Source organism: Bison bison, unplaced genomic scaffold (genome assembly GCF_000754665.1).
Source record: "Bison bison bison isolate TAMUID 2011002044 unplaced genomic scaffold, Bison_UMD1.0 scf7180017864294, whole genome shotgun sequence".
Classification (NCBI taxonomy): domain Eukaryota; kingdom Metazoa; phylum Chordata; class Mammalia; order Artiodactyla; family Bovidae; genus Bison; species Bison bison.
In genome coordinates, this window is record NW_011494866.1 from 1,707,331 (window position 1) to 1,722,622 (window position 15,292).

General features: G+C 40.9%; 1 protein-coding gene across 1 annotated transcript in view; it reads left to right on the forward strand.

The window, feature by feature from the left end:
* P3H2 (prolyl 3-hydroxylase 2) overlaps positions 1-15,292 on the forward strand; it is a 178,140-nt gene that overhangs the window by 502 nt on the left and 162,346 nt on the right. Inside the window, exon 2 of the mRNA XM_010850711.1 lies at positions 6-185. Within this exon, the coding sequence (XP_010849013.1) occupies positions 6-185 (180 nt within the window). The remainder of the gene's footprint in view (positions 1-5; positions 186-15,292) is intronic.

The window sequence follows — 15,292 nt, forward strand, 5'->3', positions numbered from 1 at the left end:
CCGGCGCTGGCCCGGGAGCCGAGCTGCCCTTCTTCCGCGCGCTGCTCGAGCGGGCGCGCTGCTACCGCAGCTGCCAGAGCCAGCGCCTAGGGGGCCCCGCGTCCCGCCACCGCGCCAGCGAGGATGTGCGCAGCGACTTCCAGCGCAGAGTGCCCTACAACTACCTGCAGCGGGCCTACATCAAGGTACCCAGAGCGCACACCTCACGCCCTCCCGCGCCTCAGAGATGTCTCGAGCCCTCCCGCGGCTCCAGTCTTCCTGGCCGTCGCGCGGCTCCTTAGCGGGTCAGACTGGGTCTCCTTGAACGGTTCTGTCTGTATGTGAATCTAGATATCTGGTGGCCCGAGCTGAGCTCTGTAACCAAGACTAGATGAATCTGGGCAAGCCATTAGCTCTTAAGGCATCCTCTTCTCTCTCAAAAAGAGGACTGCACTGATAAAATGTACCCATTCAGCACTAATGTCTGAAAGATGGCAGAACCGGATCTAGTGTAAGATCTCCTCTCGCTTCGTTTCTTGGTCTAGCTTCAGCTCGTTCCATCTCAGCTCCCTCATCCCTCATACAGGCTAGTGTGCACCTTTTCTTTGACATTTAACACGGAGTGTTCCCAGAACAGCTGAGTTAAAGGTAGACTTGCTCTGAATCCCATTCCTTTTTCTCCCTGCACCTACACAAAAAGGGAAGATCAAAGGTTAAAGAGGAGTTATGCGTGTAAGGGGTGGCTCTGTGCGAGGTAGTCTCACTTAAAATACCCAAAGTGCTGACTCTTTGTCCTTTGATAGACCACTTCTATTTCTGGAAGTTAGCATTGCACTGAGTTGTTCACCATCAGATGCCCCTTCCTTCTGGTTTTATTTATGTGTATTCAACTTGCCTGAAGTTAGTGACGGGAGGTAAACAGTGTACTGACATTTTCCCCACAGTCACGATTTTGAAGATCCATGTGGATGCTTCAGCAGAGACAATTTAGCCTGTGTTTCTCCCACTCTCTCTTACCTATGTTTCTCTGAACTTATACTTTCTCCCCCTTTTTGTCTTTCTTTGTCCCTTTGTCAACGTCTCTTCTCCAGTTGTTGAAGTGGCAGCTTTGGGGGTTGGTTGGTCATGCCAGCCACTGGACTGGGCTGCATTTCTGGGATGGTGACAGTACACACAAGGTGCAGATATGATGTCTTTTGCAGCTCATCCCACAAGGTCTTTGCAGATTTGCAGTTGTTGGTGGAGATCAGGAAATTATAACTGTAACTCACTCTTAACTCACAGTGCCCTGGCTAAAGTGTTGGATTTAGTATTTTGGGCAAGCAATAAGGAGAAAGCTGGAATTCTTTTCAGCATATGTCTTCCACTGGCTTGTGCATCCTTAAGGATTTGCTGAGACATGTATTAATTATAAATCTGCTTTCTCTTAAATGATTATCACAGTTTTGGGTAGTCTTAGAGAAATCAGTCAGTAGTAGGCAGATAGGGGCCTGTGAGTACCCAACAGCCAGAGCAGAATGTGGGTGGTCCAGATTGGTCCTGCAACTGTCTTCCCAGGAGTCTCAGATGTGAGGTTGGCAGTCCCTCTGATTGTTCTGTCACACATCTTGGGTACATTTTCCTTTTTCAGGTCTGGGAAAGGAATGTGTATTTATTTTCACTCCTATAAAAATAAATAACAGTGAGGTAATTCTCAGAATGTGAGTGTCTTTGGTTCTGTAATTACCCTTGCTTCACTGCTAATGTTAACATTTATCATGCTCCTGCTTCCATCTCCTGTTGAAAGTCAAAGAAGATGAAGCCATAGGTTTAACATGCCTCAGTTTTTTGCAGTACGTTGATTACAGGAGTTAGTTGCTCATGGGTAGTTCTGTGGGTAAACTACCTGGTGTGGTTTGATGAACCAGTGAAGTTGAAGTCCCTTAAAAAATATGTGAGTTCATGTGCTAATTTCTGTTTTACCACCAATGTTTCTGAGAGCAGAACACATCTTGCATCTTCCTGTTCATTTCTACTCCAATAGGCACAGTTTCTTGGGTCTACAGAATCGATGATCTCTTAAGGAGGTCTTCTGACCCCTTTGGAAATTCACTTTTGGTGAATTGGAGTCATCAAGACTATGAACATCAAATAAGGTGTTCCCTCCACACAAGAAATCCACACTTTTAGCCTTTGCTTGGCTTCTTGGAAATTTGACTCATAAACACATACACACACAATCTTCTGAGCACAAACCAAAATTCTGAAAATAACAGAGTACCGTTGGGCTCTGACAGGTTTGAATTCTAAAGTGTTCATTCCCTGATGGCAGATGGGTTCCCTGAATATGCCTGCATATGATCACGGTACCTTGTGTTGCTGACTTACTTTGGACATCAGTGATGCGCTCTGTACTTGAAAAGGATAATCCTGGGCCAGATGGAATTCAGTGAGGACTTTGTAACTAAGATTTGAGATCGTGAATCCTGTGATACAGTTAGAGCTAGTAGACTTTCTAGAGATAAGGAAATGTATTTGTTCTCAGCTAGGGGTTTGCAAACTCTGGGAGCTCTCCAGAGATGCTGTTGCTCCCCCAAATTCCAGTTAGTGAGCAACTAATGGAAGCGGATTCTCTATGCTAGAGTATTGGAAGGGAGAGATTGAGAATTGTGAAATCTAAGGCCTGTTGATATCAATTTCTCTCATCATAATGAGGAAAGGAGAATCCAGATAGGAAAAGGGGCTTACCCAGTGTCACGTGTGATTTGCCTTGATGAATTGAGTATAGGACTGGGAGTCAGAGGTCTGGGCTCTGCCAACAACTGATCATGCCTGTGCACACCCACTGCCCCCTGGGATAACCTCGGATCCCACAGAATGCTGAGTCCCCGGGCTATCCATTTGCCAGATTTGGACAGCTCCAGGAATGAGTCAGTCCTTGTGCTGTGGGGTAACAGACTTTCGTTGTATTTATCTTCAGGGCTGTTCTATAGAATCTTCCTTAAGTCTTGGCATGCTGGTAATTCCTCTGAGGTGAGGTGGTAGTTCTACTTAGATACCAAGCACGCTTTTTTGTTTAAAGGCAGGGCAAGACTCTTTAGACTTTCAAATTCTATTATTTCAGATTGTATCATGTAACTCATAAATCACAGCCTAAAATCTAAGATAAAGCTTTGATCAGAATAGTCTCAGCTTGGTATCCTCCACAGGTTTCCCTTTGCTACTGTATAGAGCCCACAGTGTTTACTGCAGCCTATCTGACCTTTAATTTTACCGGCTCAGTTTCTCCCTCACTCTGCCATCCTTCAGCCAGAGGGAGCAATGGATGCTTAATCTTTTGTGTCTGACACTTTTGCACATCTGGGTTTGTTTATTCTTTTTTGAGAGGCGTAGAGGCTCTGGAATGGGATCAATCTGAGACTGAACTTTAGCTCTTCAATCTCCAGCTCTGTGACTGAAAAATTCACACAAACTTTCTAAGCTTTAGTTTCCCCATCTTGTAGATAATAGAAATAATAGAACCTAACTGGTTGGTTTAGGTTTAAGAGAGGATTTACATAAGGCACCCAGAACAGGGCCTATGTCTATTTCCAGAAACACTGGAAATGTGTCTCTTATTATTAGTTATAATAATAGTATGTTTAATTATAATAGTAGCAGACTTAGTTGTAGTGGTGGTAGATTAGTTATAATAAGAGTAGTAGATTTTCCCACCTCCTTCTCTGTGTGTTCAATGGTAACTATATAAGCATGAGCATATGTGCTAAGTTGCTTCTGCTGCTGCTGCTGCTGCTGCTGCTAAGTCACTTCAGTCGTGTCTGACTCTGCGCGACCCCATAGACAGCAGCCCACCAGGCTCCCCCATCCCTGGGATTCTCCAGGCAAGAACACTGGAGTGGGTTGCCATTTCCTTCTCCAGTGCATGCAAGTGAAAAGTGAAAGTGAAGTCGCTCAGTCCTGTCTGACTCTTAGCGACCCCGTAGACTGCAGCCCACCAGGCTCCTCCATCCATGGGATTTTCCAGGCAAGAGTACTGGAGTGGGGTGCCATTGCCTTCTCTGTAAGTTGCTTCATTGTGTCCAACTCTTTGTGACTCTATGGACTATAGTCCTGAAGGCTCCTCTGTCCATGGGATTCTCCAAGCAAGAATACTAGAGTGGGTTGCCATGCCCTCCTCCAGGGGATCTTCCTGACCCAGGAATCGAATCTGCATCTCTTAGATCTCCTGAATTGGCAGGTGGGTTCTTTACCACTAGTAACATGTGGGAAGCACAAATGTACCTATTTCTGTGACATCCTCTTTTCTTCAATCGGCAGCCGCCAACAGTCCATTATTTCTCCCTCCTCTGAATACCTGCAGTAAAGAATATGATCCTCTCATGTCATGTTTCATTTTTAACATTATTTTGGAGAAATTCCTGTATTTGTTATCACTTATGTGAGCTCCTGGAGATCACAGAATGGTCATAGTCACTTTTGTACCTCCTAACGAAGGAGTTTCCAGATCTGGAAGATCAGTAGATAGATAATTATTATGAATCACCTGGGCATTAAAAATATAATTTAAAATTGGAGATTTAGGTTCATTAGGTCTGAGTTACGGAGAAGGCAATGGCATCCCACTCCAGTACTCTTGCCTGGAAAATCCCATGGACAGAGGAGCCTGGTGGGCTGCAGTCCTTGGAGTTGCTAGAGTCGGACGTGACTGAGTGACTTCCCTTTCACTTTTCACTTTCATGCATTGGAGAAGGAAATGGCAACCCACTCCAATGTTCTTGCCTGGAGAACTCCAGGGACGGGGGAGCCAGGTGTCTCACAGAGTCAGACACGACTGAAGCAACTTAGCAGCAGCAGCAGCAGCAGGTCTGAGTTCAGTCTTAGCATCTATATCCCCACTACCCCAACCAAATACCTAAAACAGGGGGTGGTAGCAGTAAATGCTCAGCTTATGTTTTTGAATGAATGATAGCTTGGTTGCTTGTGTACAAAATATTGTTGAGAAAGATTGTTGCATGGTGATAGGAAGTCTTCTCGTATTAGTTATCAGATTTCGTGGCTGGTCAGTTGGGGAAGAAAGTTACAGAACTGTAGACTGCTTGACTTTTCACTCTTTTCCATTTGCAAGTTCTGGCTAATGTTGCAAACTTCCTTTCCCTCCCTCTCCATCTTTTCTCTAATTTAATCCTTATTTTCTAAAACTATGCTTCGGAAAATTCTTGACACGCTGTGCCTGCTTTATGTACATTTGTGGAATTTAAATAAACGTAAGAGAGATCCTTTTCTTTTTGCCTTATCTGTGTACTTTACAATCAGGAATACTTTGACAGTATCTGTTTTTCTTTCAGTGTTCCCAGCCATTTAGTAAAAGGGGAAAAAAAAAAAAGATATCCAGTGCTGTTTATTTTTATTTTTTTATTTTTACTTAAAACAAGCTTGTCCTTCCATGTTTTGTTTCTAAACTGGAACTGTGTGCCATTTGACATTTGTTTTTCTTCTTAAGATTAGAGGCGGGGGTGGGGGGGAAATGCAATTAAGTTAGGCAATTCTATCTCCCTCCTACAGTCATCTCCCCCAAATTCCTTTTTCTTGACCATAATTTATTTTATTAGTGTTTTCTAAAAAAGAAAAAAAAAGCAAGCTCAAAGATTTTCCTCACTCTTTTTCTGCTTTATCCATTTCTTTCTCCTTCTAGATGAATGCCTTAAGAAAAATGAGTTTGAAACCTAGATCACATGATATGTGCTGGATATATCTTATTTTAGTTCAGAATAAAAGCTTTTCCCAAGTCTCATATTAAAATCTCTTTTTAACCCATCTGTAGACTACATACATTTTGTCCACAAATTATTTCAAATAGGGAGTTGAATTTATGTCTTCTGGAAATAGTTGTTTTGAAATTTCCTAGTGGTTATTTCCTCAAGGGATGTGGCTTTTTTTCTTTCTTCTTATTACAGTTTTTTTTTCCAGGCTTGATTTATCAAAATCCACTAGTCATCATCTTTCTGTCCCACTAGTTAGGAAAGAAACCTGGGAACTTTTTGGTTTAGCCAGCTCTTAGGTCCTCCTTAGCTAAGGAGATGGAATATCAATTGTTTCCTGCTCCGAGGCTGACTTTATGAAGGCCCAGTCAGCTCTTTATCAATCACTCATTGTGACTGGCAAATGGTAGCTTAAAATTCAGTTAAATGAAGGGAGCAATTGCTAACAGGTTTTCTCCTATTTTAGTCTGGTAAAAACTTTTCCCAAATCTCAAACCTATAAAGGGATTTCTTTATAGGTTTGAATAAAAGGAAGTAATAAACGACTTGTCTCTCTTCACAGATTCCATCTCTGAGACTCAAATGTATTCTGTCATGAATATCATTTGCTCAGTGATAAACTCCAAAGGGATAGGTGTGTGAAATTCTTTTGGGAATGTTTGATAAAATGTCAGCTTGCTTTGTGAATGGAATTTAAAAATTTTTGAAAGGTGGATGGATTCATCTAAAATGAAAATTCTTTTGATTTGGTGTAATAATGATTCTTTTGTACTACTAAGGACTTGAGTAAAGATCTTAGAGAACTAGAAGGGACTCCAAGGGAATATCTTGTTCAACTCTCTATCTCTTCAAGTTAAATAGTTGGTTTGGGACAGTGAAGTAAGGGTGAGAGAGGGAAGAATACATATTTTGCCTAAGAAATGTGGTCTTGTAAGAATGAGGAGTGATAATTATTAAAAGCATTAAAATACTACAACCGGAAGGACCCTCAGAAATCATAAAGTCTGTCCTTGTTACTTGGTAGCTGATGGCCTCAAAGGTTCCGTAATGAATCTAGGAGGATCAGCAAGTGGAGCTGGCTCAGATGTCTACTGCTGTTCTGGGCTTCCCAGGTGACGCTAGTGGTAAAGAACCTGCCTGCCAATGCAGGAGATGTAAGAGACGCTGGTTTGATTCCTGGGTCAGGAAGATCCTCTGGAGAAGGAAATGACAACCCATTCCATGGACAGAGGAGAATGGTGGGCAAAGAATTGGACAAGACTGAAATGACTTAGGATGCATGCACAGTGCTCGGAAGGGGCATGGTTACCTCCAGAGGGGCAGTCTGGTAAGTCAGTGGTGCCACTGAGACCTGCAGTGGACCTGGTGCCTCCAGAGATGGAGCAGACACAAGGCCCAGCTTCCTGGACTGCCCCGCCCACCCTGCATTTTCATTTACATAAGAGGTAGGCTACTTAGCCAAGAGTCACAGTCATCTGGTGGAAAATTTTGCATTTCTCATTAGGAAAAAGATAATTTCTCCTGTCTTTTTTTCCATTCAGCTTTTCTCCTATAATTCTTTTTCTGTTCTTTTATTCATCCCTCCTTTCCTGCTGACTGACTTCCTAGCTATGTAATTTCCATGAGGGCTGGCCTTCATTTGCCAAGTGTCCTAAACACATTTAAAAAAAAAGAGCTGGAGTCAGCCTTCTGTGTGATATGTTTCAGTGCTGTGTGTATGTTTTGGGGGGTTTAGTACTGAGGAGAGCTGCCGGCTATGATCAGAAGCCGATTTCACTTAACTACACTCCTCTCTGCTTTACTTTCTTTCTACATCTCTCTCTCTTCTTTCCCATTCCTTGTCCTGTTGATCTCCATAGTGAAATTACATCTGCCAAGGAGCAGGTTGAGGAAATCAATCAAGGGAAGAGAGAAGCAAGTAGCAGTCCAGGTAATGTCAGGGTTCTGGTTCTAATAAAATGAAGCCCAGAGAGCCTCTTATTTAATTTGATACATAGACATAGGCATCTACTTCTATGAAATTCTTTTTATGTCCTTTTCACCCATACGATCTGTGCAAGAGTTGGATATATGTTGGGAAAGATATTCATTTCCCTCTCCTCTTGGGTCCGCATCTTTCTGCAACTGCTTCCTGCCACATTCATAGAACATATGTGCTCCCACTCTTTCATTTTAGAGAAGAGAAAATAAACTCTGGAAAAGAATCAAGTTGTCCACAGGTATCCAGAAATTTAATGGAAGAACCAGGATTAGAATCTAAGAACCCTGATTCCTACCTCTGTGACATTGCTGATGACCACTATTTATGAGACACACACTGAATACCTGAACTTGCCAAGGTTAATATCATATGCATAGCATGCCACTTACATTATTTCCCAAATGAGATATACCTTGAAAATAAAAGCTACCTATGAATGTTATTCCTTGCACTACTGTTCTGCCCACTTCTGGGAAAAGCTCAGAAACAGGATCCTGGATTAATACTGTTCTCCAATAAACCTAATGAAAATGAATGAGCAAAGAATCTTCTTTGGAAGGGAAATTAAGATATAAGAGCCAGAAAGAGGGAGATCCAAGATGTCAGATTTTCCAGAAGTTCAGGGCTATCAAAATGATTCTGCTGGAATTCATTATCTACAAATAATAGATTCAGCTTTTCTGCAAGCAATGAGACACTGCTGAAGATTACAGTGTAATTATATTGGAACTCTGGAAAAGGAATGGAGAAAAGCAAAAGACATGATAAAATAAATAAATCTGAAACAAAACAGAGGAACTGTTAACAAACCCTGAATCACAGTAAAGCTAATTGAGCCAGTTTTGATTTATTCTTTCTGCTTGAATGCTAAATTTCTAGTTTTCACTTTGCCAAGATCAATAGACTTGCATGAAGAAATCAACACATAATTAGGACACCAGACACAGTGGATTACCTTAAAGCCAGATTTGGCTGGTTTCAAAAATGATCTCAAATTATAGTATCAAAAACTAATCCAGAAAGCCATAAAAATTATTTCCCCACTGAAGTAAAAATTATTTCTTAGTAATATTTTTCAGGCTGAATCCAGGATCAACAATCACCATTTGATTGTAGCCCAAGGCATTTAGAAATGCTACTAGGGAAGGAGATTTTCACAGTCATTGTTTCTATAGGATGACCAAGGTCTCAGTCACACAATGAAGTTTGCAGGTTTTTGGATCAGTAGGTATTTAAGTTTGAGTTCCTCAGCCTTGGCTTACTGATATTTGGGATGATTGATTTTTGTCATGATAGGTTGTCCTTTGCATTTTAGGATGGCATCATCCCTGACTTTTACCTACCAGACAGCAGTCGCAACACACTTCATATTGCTTCTAAGCTGTGACAACCAAAAATGTCTCTGTACATTGCAACATGTCTCTCAGAGTCAAAATCACCCTATTTTGAGAACCACTGACTTAAACCTGTAGCCATATTTAGGATATCTGGACGTTAAGATTAGACAAGTACAAATCAAGTGTTTGACAACATATGCTAGATGGCACTGGGCCCACTGATGAATCATATTTATGAAAAAGTTTGGCTTTAGCTTAATACCTTTTATGAGGGGAATTCCAATTGAAATAGAATCTCTTTCTCCAAGATGCAAATCACTTGGCTTATATTCCTTAGCTGGTCTTCCCTCATGGCTAGGCTAGTTCAAGTTGCAGGAAAAACCAGAGTGACTAACTTCTCTCTACTTATTATTGAAATATGACAGCATAGGTTACTTTAGCAATACAAACTAACACCTTTCAATCGTGAACTCCAAACTCCAGAATTAATGTATTTTTTATTTAACTTGGAAAGTACTCAAACTCATTTAAAAGTAATCCACTGCAACTCTTAGTTTTCTTGGGGTTAGTTTTTTATCACATATGCTCTTAGAAAACAGCTTGACTCAAACCCAAAATGCCACCTTATAGGATACTGGAAAGTGGGAGAAATGAGAGGGGATCAGAAGAAAAAGGAATGATTGTGAGATTGAGAGAGAGAGAGAAGCTCAGAGGGCATCTCAGTCCTTTTGAGCTGGTATAACAGAAGACCATATGCTGGTGATTTATAAACAAGTTATTAATTATCTATTAATTCTTAGAGTTCTGGAAACTGGGAGTACATGGTACCTTCATGTACTAGATAATACATTATCTATTAATTCTTAGAGTTCTGGAAACTGGGAGTACATGGTACCTGCATGTACTAGATAATACATTATCTATTAATTCTTAGAGTTCTGGAAACTGGGAAACATGGTACCTGCAGTTTCAGTGTCTGGTGAGAGTCATACTCTGCTATAACCTCTCACCTTGCAGGGTAATTTCTGGACCTCTTTTATGAAGGCATGAATTCATTTCTTCATGACCTAATCAGCTCCAAATGCTCACCTTGTAATACCTTGGGAACTAGGTTTCAACATAGGAATGTTGGGGAACACAAACATTCATACCATAGAGAGGGAAATGCAGAAATAGATGGAGAAAGATGGAGTGATGATAGCAAAAATTAATAAAGGAAGGCAAGAACAGTAAGTTAAAGTCTGAGAGGGCCCCGTATGTGAAAGGAGTTTACATGAAACAAACATGCATGTTGCATTCTCTGAAATCCATGTCTCTGTAGTAAAACCAATCATTCAGAAGCAGATCTTGGTCGTTCTTCACCCAGAGGCCCCATACTAGGTTGAGGCATTTCTGTCATGATAAGGCCCAGGGTAACAGGGCCACTCAGTTTCTGTGTGGAACAGAACAGGGAGGGATGTCTTTGGGGAGATTTTACATGACCTGTACTCAATGTTTACCAAATGTTAAGGGAAAATGCCATTTTTCCATTTCAGGTTTCTTTGAAATCCTAGATGGAGCTAAATGTTCTCCTTTTCGTAATAAGATCACTGATTAAATGGCTAAATGGTATATCTAAGATCCCCCAGCTGGTAAGTAAAGAGTCAGAATCTGAATCCAAGTTTTTCTGTGACAAAACTCGAGTTCTCATTCACTTCTCACAACTTTGGTTTTGACGTGAAACAGGCCTATATTCATTGGACGGACTGATGCTGATGCTGAAACTCCAATACTTTGGCCACTTGATGAGAATAACTGACTCATTTGAAAAGACTCTGATGCTGGGGAAGATTGAAGGTGGGAGGAGAAGGGGATGACAGAGGATGAGATAGTTGGACGGCATCACCGACTCAATGGACATGAGTTTGAGTAAACTCCGGGAGTTAGTGATGGACAGGGAAACCTGGCGTGCTCCAGTCCATGGGGTCGCAAAGAGTCAAACAAGACTGAGTGACTGAACTGAACTGAACTGAGGCTTGTATTGAAAAGAGTCCTCCCTTTTATTATATGACACTGGAAAAGTTCACATGTGTACATATGAGTTCCTTATTTGGAAAATGGGGATACCTACTTCCCTGGCTTCTTGTGAGAAGTTAATTTAAAAAAGAAAAAAATATTTTGAGTTCATTTAGGTCAGCACTGACACAGAAGTACAACTGATCCTTGAACAGCACGGTTTGAACTATGAGGATACTATGGCATTGCATGATCACCAGTTGTTGATTCTGCAGATTCAGAACCGTGGATAAAGAGGACCAACTGTAAATTATATGCAGATTTAAAAAAAAATTATTGGAATGTAGTTGCTTTAAAATGTTGTGTTAGTTTCTACTGTCCAGAAAAGTGAATCAACTATAGGTGTACATATATCCCCTCTATTTTGGATTTCCTTTCCACTTAGGTCACCACAGAACATTGAGTGGAGCTCTGTAAAGTAGGTTTTCATTAGTTTATAAGCAGGTTTAGACCACACAGAGGTTGGAGCCTCTATCCCTCCATATTTTTCAAGGGTCAACTTATTTCCTTGCCTCATAGCTGCTGTGCAGAGAGGAAATTTGTAAGGAAATATGAAAGGTGAAAGAAGACTTAGGCATTATGATAAATTAAAACAATAAGTACAGTACAGTACTTAGAGTAGGTATAGAAAACTTGATTACACACAAAACACAAATTTGACCTGCTCAGTTAGAGCTCCTAACTTCAAGTTCAATGCCCTAGACATTTGAGTGTAAGCTTACTGGCCTCCTTTCAGCATCAGACTAAAACAAAAGTTCTTCTTATTGATATCTTGAGATTGTTTTTTGCTGCTTTGAGAAAAGCCCTTTTGCTCTCTCCCCATTTCCTTCTCCATCCCCCAGATTTTACAATTTCCACAAGATTGTGGTCCCTTCTTTGTATTTGTCAAAAATGGACTCTGTTCAAACACATTCCAAACCTTTGCTGTTTTCTATTAACAGATAAAATCTCTTCCCACAGACCAACACACCCTGGGAATTTTAAACTGCTTTAAGCCTTTTCACCACCCTGATCTAGAGTACTCCTGGGAGATGGCCTAGGTTTGGGGCTCAACAAACATCTCTTCATCATAGACACCAGAAATAAGACTGCTTCTTGTATGACAGGCAAATGGGAGAGTAGCTCAGATAAAATAGAGGGAAGTATGAGTTCAGAAATCAGGTGGTTTAGGCTGTGTCCCCAGGGCTGTCACTAATGCCTTTAGGTCTCTATTTGGACAAGGGCAGAATTGGACCAGATGGCTTATAGAACTCTTCTACCTCTCTCAGCCTGAAAGTGAAAGTTGCTCAGTCGTGTCTGACTCTTTGCAACCGCATGGACCATACAGTCCATGGAATTCTCCAGGCCAGATTGCTGGAGTGGGTAGCCTTTCCCTTCTCCAGGGGATCTTCCCAACCCAGGGATCAAACCATTGTTGAATACTTTTATGGACTGCTGCAGTGAGCCAAACAATCTATCTATGGATAAGAAAAATGATGAGATAGTGTAATGGAATACAAAGTGGTAGAATGGAAGTTTGAAAGATCAAAAGACAGGAGATACTTTCAGTGTGCCTGATGCTAGTCCTCATCTTTGGACAATCATTTTAAAATAAAATTTGAAGAAAGACTTGCTAATATTTAATTTGGTGGAATTCTAAGAAGTAAAGACAAACTAGGGCATGAGCAGGAAGGACTAAAAGATATAAATAAAAGACTCAGAACTGTTTTATGAGAAACACTTGGAATAGGGGTGAGTAGACTAAACAAAAAAAGAGGCTTTGAAAAGATCATTATCTGAGACAACTGTTCTGGATCTTTATGGCACTTAGGAATTGAGCAAATTGAGCAAGTAGGACCAAGTAACAAAAGTTATGAAAAACGGGATCTCAGCTCAAATATATAGGGAGGTTGCATTTAAGGTTCATACATTAAAATGATATTGAAATAAGATTTTTTTTTCAACACACACCATTTAATTGTATTTCTATTTTTAAAATAGTTTACACATTTATAAATGTTACTTTCATTTATGGTTATTGGAAAATATTGACTATATTCCTTGTACAATACATCCTTGAGCCTATAGGATAGATAAGATTTAGTATATTTTCCAATCCAGAGTTAATAAGACTCTATGATCTTATTAATGAAAATTTGTCTTATATCCACAGATGCTGTATCATTAAAGTTTTTTTTCATTGGAAAAACTGTGCAGCTTTCTATCCTGCTTCTTAATTCTGGCTAATGTACTCTTAGACCTGGGTCACCAGCACACTCCCTGTAGATAACTTAGGATAAAGGGAAAGAGGAAAAAAAAAAAACAAAAAACAGTGCCATGGCCTCAAAACACACTTGGAAACACACACATGGAATATTTAGCGGTAACTGCATCCATATGTATGATCTGCATCAGTCGTCTGATTTCTGGCTCAAGTATTGCTGTGATAACATCTGAAAAGGATTTAGTTGCACCTCCATAGGACCAATGACAGTTTTAGGGTAAATGGGCGACAACTGATCAGAGCATCCATGCTTAGAAATTGAAAGTGGGTGCACCTCTCTTAGCAAGTACAATATACTCCGAAAACCCAGTTTCATTCACAGAGCCTTGGAGCTGCTACTCTAATTTGCTTTGTTTGTGTGCTATCCAGAGGCTAAACTGAAAAGCTGGCCATAGTTCACACTGTAGTTCAGTTATCAAACCTTTTGCCAATGTCAATTCTGTTCAGTTTCACATATGAGTTGCTAGGGGGTCTGCCCAGAATATTATGTTTCAGAATATTTAAAGAATATTAAATGTTCCTAAATAATATTTAAGAAATTCCTTTATCTGGCTCCCTCTCCTCTGAAATTACTTTCTTACTTTTTAATTGGGGGACGGGCGGCAGCAGGGCCTGATACTCTTGGGGAGGAGGGGAGTGAAAGTCCAGGTTGCCTACATTAGGAGCTGACCAATGTCAGGGGTCTGCAAGATTTTTCCCCTGGTATTTGGCTGGAGTTCCGAGGGTATCATCACAGATGTTCCTTTTCCATTGTCGTAAATATTCTGTTCCTTTAACTAAAAGGAACATGCTTTGGGGGATACTTTTTGTGTCTGCTCGCATTGGTATGTCCAAGTTACAGGTTTCTGCAGTCCAATCTAGGATGCATCAGTTCAGTTCAGTTCAGTTGCTCAGTCGTGTCTGACTCTTTGCGACCCATGGACTGCAGCACACCAGGCTTCCCTGTCCATCACCTACTCCTGGAGTTTGCTCAAACTCATGTCCATTGAGTTGGTGATGCCATCCAACCATCTCATCCTCTGTCATCCCCTTCTCCTCCTGCCCTCGACCTTTCCCAGCATCAGAGTCTTTTCAAATGAGTCAGTTCTTTGCATCAGGTGGCCGAAAGTATTGGAGTTTCAGCTTCAGCTTTAGTCCTTCCACTGAATATTCAGGACTGATTTTCATTAGGATTGACTGGTTTGCTCTCCGTGCAGTCCATGGTACTCTCAACAGTCTTCTCCAACACCACAATTCAAAAGCATCAATTCTTTGGTGCTCAGCTTTCTTTATAGTTTAACTCTCACCTCAAACATGGCTACTGGAAAAACCATAGCTTTGACTAGACGGACCTTTGTTGGCAAAGTAATGTCTCTGCTTTTTAATATGCTGTCTAGGTTGGTTATATCTTTTCTTCCAAGGGGTACGTAGGAGACAAAAGGAAAAACCAGGAAATTTATCACTATGTTCAAAGGCCAGGTCCTTAGCCTGCACACCTCTTCAGGCCATCTTTCAGAGTCTTCCTGTGTTTTTGGTCTAGAGGTTTTTGGTGTGCTCAAGAGAAAGTCTAGGGAGAAATGAGTTTATTTCACTTTGTTCAGATTTATAAGTCTTCATGAAGATTCAAGTCATCTTTAAATTATAGTGATGATGATAAATACAATTTAAGTGGGCTTGATTTCAAAAAACTCAAAGTAATCTGTGTTATCAATGCTTTACCACAAGAAAACTACAGAAAAGTCTTTCTAACAAAACTCTAGTCAGATTCACCACCACTTCCACCACAACTGGATTTATGTTAATGAGGTGAAGTTTGGAAAGCACCTAAGGAGGGGAGGGGAGCTGGTGGCAGGGTAATAAACCTTGATTGAATGGTTGGAACTATCATTCCTGCCCACTGATTGCCAGAGAGGAGAGGGGGACGAGAGGTCGAGTCACTTACCAATGGTCAATGAGGTAA